The following is a 5,723-nucleotide window of genomic DNA, read 5'->3' as shown; positions in this document are numbered from 1 at the left end:
GTGACAAGAAATGAATGTGAATGCTTTGCCAACAAATGATATATATTGAGTGATATGATGGAGGTCATTTACAAACATAGAATGGAGAGGATCTTACAGGATTATCTGGTAACCAAATATAGAAGAGATGATAGTCTGCCCTGCAAAATCATTGAGAGGTTGTACGTTGGATTGATTGGAGCAGCTTACAATAAAGAGGAATTTCTAAGATTAGAAATGACACATCTTTACAGTTGCAAACACGATCGAGCCGCGTTATTCTTCAGATTTCAAGTACAAGCAAATTAGTGTGCTTGATAGTGCGGATGTTAGCATGGAGGAGCACTTTGATGAGTGCTTTGCTTTCATAGATAAAGCCAGGCAAAGTGGTGGTGCAGTCTTGGTACATCGCTTTGCTGGGAGATCTAGAAGTGTAACGGTGATGGTTGCATACTTGATGAAGACATGCAGGATGGGCTTTGAGGAATCCTTAGAGCTTGTGAAGTCCAAAAGGCCCCCGCAGTGGTGTTCATGAATTCCAAAGCAGGTGCTGACTTACTGGCAGACACGATACAACATATGACAGGTTTGAAGGCCGCTGCTTTGCATGGTGAAAAGCCGATGAGTGACAGAAGGCAAGTTCTCAGGTCTTTTTTTTAATGTGTGAGCTGCCAATGGTTGTATCAACTGGGGTGCTGGGGAAGAGGACAATGGGGGCGTGAAAAAGCAAAAGCGCAAGAGAACTATTTTTGAAAGAGCCTTTTGGGGGGGAAAGAAAAAGAACACTATTTTGAAAGGGACGATGATTAATAATGTGGGACGCGAAAAAAAATGACAGAGGATGAAGAGGAAGGGGGGGACCGAAGCTGCCGAATCCAAGATCGAGGAGACAGTCGAAGCATCAAAAATCAAAGCTCTGCGATCGACCTTACCGAGGACAGCTACTATGTCACGGAAATTTGCAGATGTTTGCTTGTGCTCCATCCGGATGGCTTGATTCAAAAATAGGAATATTTCCAAAGACAGATTTTTGCTTGTGCTCCATCCGAATGGCTGCCGCCGAGATGACAGTTGTTGGTTTAGATATTTAGGTGTGTAAATGCTTTGAGGAGAAGGGGATGCATCAAATCGATAGGGGTGCCTGCGCTTTGGGGAAAGGTTTTTCGGATTGTAGTGATCTGACAAAAAGGGGGAAAAATCTCGGAGGCAGAGGATAGGAAAATTCCTCATGTGCAGATGCAGTGCAGGAAGAAGCAGCAGTGGTGAAGACTGTATTCCACCCTGCATTGATCATCAAGAAAGGCAACGCCGATATCATTCTTGGTGCCTGGCTGTGGAGAGATCATTTGGGTTGTCAGATTTATCCTTTGTCGGACGAGATTCTTTGGAATGTGAGATATAGTGTCTGCATGATTTGAGAGGTCAGATTTAACCTTTTCCCAGTAAGACCATTTGAATAGTCATTCAGATTAGCCTGTGTCGAATTCAAATATGTCGTGCAGAGATCATCTGAGCCATGCAATAGCGTGCTCCTTTTCCGTTGTGTAGCCCTTGCTCTTTACTTTTACTTCCGTTCATTTTCCTTCTTCTTCTTCTTCTTCTTCTTCTCGTTCGTTCTCAAGCCAGAAGGATCTTCTCTGTTTGATTAAAGACACGATCACATCTCAGGGCTCCTTCGTCTTGACCATCTTCCTCAAGAGGATCCTTGTTTCCAGTGACTCTAGGACGAGGCCTCGACTGGTTGTTTTTGTGGGGTTGAGTGAGCCTTTCTCGCACTACAGCAGAATTGCCAGGAAACAGGGAATCGATCTGCTGGCTTATCAAAATAATGGAGTTCTGGTATTTATTGATATGCTCTCCATGCCAAATTCACTTGAGCAAGAAACATCTGCCGGCAACTGGCATGTGACTCAAAATGCTCAAGTTTCAGCTGTTGAAAACAAACTTTTCAAGCTATTCAACTTTATCGTACAGCTCCTAAAAAAGGAGCCTAGCCGAGCAGCTTGGATTTTGGTCGATGATGTAGCACTATTGGAAGTGGTGGCAGAAGGGAATAGAAGTCACTTGCTAGACTTTCTACACTACTGTCGAACACTCTCCACCAGCAAACAGAAATGTTCTATCACTCTCTACCAGCAAAAAGAAATTTTCTATCGTGCTGCTTGCTCATCAAGATGTTTACCAAATCTCTGAAGAATGTTCAGATATTGTTATTCTGCTGCAACCTCTTGCCACAGGCTACTCCCATGATGTGCATGGGCAGATGATCATACATCACAGAACACCATTGAGCAGTCAATTTGGTGAAACTTTGAACGAGTCATCTGGCTTTGAAGGTCCAAATGTATGTCATCTTCACTACAAGCAAATGGAAAACACCGTTAACTATTCTCCTCCAGGGAAGCAGACTTTGTTCTAGTTAAAAATTCAAAAGAGATCTACCAAAGGAGATTGTAGAAAAAGTTAAGGGCATATCAAAAGGACGTGAAGGACTTCAGTTTCTGAGTAGCCAATTTATAAATCAAATTTGTTTCCTTTATGAAGCTGAAGCTGTTGATGTTGAATAGGGTTGTAAATGTCTCGCTTGATTGATCTTCTATCCTAAAATTTATCAAGGACTTCTGAAGTCGCGACATTTCTTTCGAAACCCTTCGACATTGGGGGCGTGAAAAAGCAAAAGCGAAAGAGAACTATTTTTGAACGAGCCTTTTGGGGGGGGAAAGAAAAAGAACACTATTTTGAAAGGGACGATGATTAATAACGTGGGACGCGAAAAAAAACGACGGAGGATGAAGAGGAAGGGGGGGACCGAAGCTGCCGAATCCAAGATCGAGGAGATAGTCGAAGCATCAAAAATTGAAGCTCTGCGATCGACCTTACCGAGGACAGCTAGTCTGTCACAGAAATTTGCAGATGTTTGCTTGTGCTCCATCCGAATGGCTTGATTCAAAAATAGGAATATTTCCAAAGACAGATTTTTGCTTGTGCTCCATCCGAATGGGTGCCGCCGAGATGACAGTTGTTGGTTTAGATATTTATGTGTGTAAATGCTTTGAGGAGAATGGGATGCATCAAATCGATAGGGGAGCCCGCGCTTTGCGGAAAGGTTTTTCGGATTGTAGTGATCTGACAAAAAGGGGGAAAAAGCTCGGAGGCAGAGGATAGGAAAATTCCTCATGTGCAGATGCAGTGCAGGAAGAAGCAGCAATGGTGGAGACTGTATTCCACCCTGCATTGATCATCAAGAAAGGCAACGCCGATATCATTCTTGGTGCCTGGCTGTGGAGAGATCATTTGGGTTGTCAGATTTATCCTTTGTCGGACGAGATTCTTTGGAATGTGAGATATAGTGTCTGCATGATTTGAGAGGTCAGATTTAACCTCTTCCCAGTAAGACCATTTGAATAGTCATTCAGATTAGCCTGTGTCGAATTCAAATATGTCATGCAGAGATCATCTGAGCCATGCAATAGCGTGGTCCTTTTCCGTTGTGTAGCCCTTGCTCTTTACTTTTACTTCCGTTCATTTTCCTTCTTCTTCTTCTTCTTCTTCTTCTTCTCGTTCGTTCTCGAGCCAGAAGGATCTTCTCTGTTTGATTAAAGACACGATCGCATCTCAGGGCTCCTTCGTCTTGACCATCTTCCTCAAGAGAATCCTTGTTTCCAGTGACTCCAGGACGAGGCCTCGACTGGTTGTTTTTGTGGGGTTGAGTGAGCCTTTCTCGCACTACAGCAGAATTGCCAGGAAACAGGGAATCGATCTACTGGCTTATCAAAATAATGAAGTTCTAGTATTTATTGATATGCTCTCCATGCCAAATTCACTTGAGCAAGAAACATCTGCCGGCAACTGGCATGTGACTCAAAATGCTCAAGTTTCAGCTGTTGAAAATAAACTTTTCAAGGTATTCAACTTTATCGTATAGCTCCTAAAAAAGGAGCCTAGCCGAGCAGCTTGGATTTTGGTCGATGATGTAGCACTATTGGAAGTGGTGGCAGAAGGGAATAGAAGTCACTTGCTAGACTTTTTACACTACTGCCGAACACTCTCCACCAGCAAACAGAAATGTTCTATCACTCTCCACCAGCAAACAGAAATTTTCTATCGTGCTGCTTGCTCATCAAGATGTTTACCAAATCTCTGAAGAATGTTCAGATATTGTTATTCTGCTGCAACCTCTTGCCACAGGCTACTCCCATGATGTGCATGGGCAGATGATCATACATCACAGAACACCATTGAGCAGTCAATTTGGTGAAACTTTGAACGAGTCATCTGGCTTTGAAGGTCCAAATGTATGTCATCTTCACTACAAGCTAATGGAAAACACCGTTAACTATTTTCCTCCATGGAAGCACACTTTGTTCTAGTTAAAAATTCAAAAGAGTTCTACCAAAGGAGACTGTAGAAAAAGTTAAGGGCATATCAAAAGGACGTGAAGGACTTCAGTTTTTGAGCAGCCAGTTTATAAATCAAATTTGTTTCCTTTATGAAGCTGAAGCTGTTGATGTTGAATAGGGTTGTAAATGTCTCGCTTGATTGATCTTCTATCCTAAAATTTATCAAGGACTTCTGAAGTCGCGACATTGCTTTCGAAACCCTTCGACATTGGGGGCGTGAAAAAGCAAAAGCGAAAGAGAACTATTTTTGAAAGAGCCTTTTGGGGGGGAAAGAAAAAGAACACTATTTTGAAAGGGACGATGATTAATAACGTGGGACGCGAAAAAAAACGACGGAGGATGAAGAGGAAGGGGGGGACCGAAGCTGCCAAATCCAAGATCGAGGAGATAGTCAAAGCATCAAAAATCGAAGCTCTGCGATCGACCTTACCGAGGACAGCTACTCTGTCACGGAAATTTGCAGATGTTTGCTTGTGCTCCATCCGAATGGCTTGATTCAAAAATAGGAATATTTCCAAAGACAGATTTTTGCTTGTGCTCCATCCGAATGGCTGCCGCCGAGATGACAGTTGTTGGTTTAGATATTTAGGTGTGTAAATGCTTTGAGGAGAAGGGGATGCATCAAATCGATAGGGGTGCCCGCGCTTTGGGGAAAGGTTTTCGGATTGTAGTGATCTGACAAAAAGGGGGAAAAAGCTCGGAGGTAGAGGATAGGAAAATTCCTCATGTGCAGATGCAGTGCAGGAAGAAGCAGCAGTGGTGAAGACTGTATTCCACCCTGCATTGATCATCAAGAAAGGCAACGCCGATATCATTCTTGGTGCCTGGCTGTGGAGAGATCATTTGGGTTGTCAGATTTATCCTTTGTCGGACGAGATTCTTTGGAATGTGAGATATAGTGTCTGCATGATTTGAGAGGTCAAATTTAACCTCTTCCCAGTAAGACCATTTGAATAGTCATTCAGATTAGCCTATGTCGAATTCAAATATGTCGTGCAGAGATCATCTGAGCCATGCAACAACGTGCTCCTTTTCCGTTGTGTAGCCCTTGCTCTTTACTTTTACTTCCGTTCATTTTCCCTTCTTCTTCTTCTTCTTCTTCTTCTCGTTCGTTCTCAAGCCAGAAGGATCTTCTCTGTTTGATTAAAGACACGATCGCATCTCAGGGCTCCTTCGTCTTGACCATCTTCCTCAAGAGGATCCTTGTTTCCAATGACTCTAGGACGAGGCCTCGACTGGTTGTTTTTGTGGGGTTGAGTGAGCCTTTCTCGCACTACAGCAGAATTTCCAGGAAACAGGGAATCGATCTACTGGCTTATCAAAATAATGGAGTTCTGGTATTTA

General features: G+C 43.1%; 1 protein-coding gene and 1 pseudogene across 1 annotated transcript; both read left to right on the top strand.

The window, feature by feature from the left end:
• Positions 1-313: 313 nt before the first annotated feature.
• On the top strand, positions 314-2,398 carry LOC148018674 (elongator complex protein 6-like). The gene is made up of 3 exons (XM_087701066.1): positions 314-418; positions 1,606-2,096; positions 2,128-2,398. The coding sequence occupies exons 1-3, from the start codon at positions 314-316 to the stop codon at positions 2,396-2,398; spliced, it is 867 nt and encodes a 288-aa protein (XP_087557192.1).
• Positions 2,399-3,186: 788 nt separating this feature from the next.
• On the top strand, positions 3,187-4,349 carry LOC148018673 (elongator complex protein 6-like; annotated as a pseudogene).
• Positions 4,350-5,723: the final 1,374 nt, after the last annotated feature.

This window comes from Lygodium microphyllum, chromosome 20 (assembly GCF_053477565.2).
Source record: "Lygodium microphyllum isolate KBCC chromosome 20, Lygodium_microphyllum_v1.1.10, whole genome shotgun sequence".
NCBI classification, from domain to species: domain Eukaryota; kingdom Viridiplantae; phylum Streptophyta; class Polypodiopsida; order Schizaeales; family Lygodiaceae; genus Lygodium; species Lygodium microphyllum.
The sequence above is the reverse complement of the archived record's forward strand: the minus strand, read 5'-3'. Positions and strand labels throughout refer to the sequence as shown.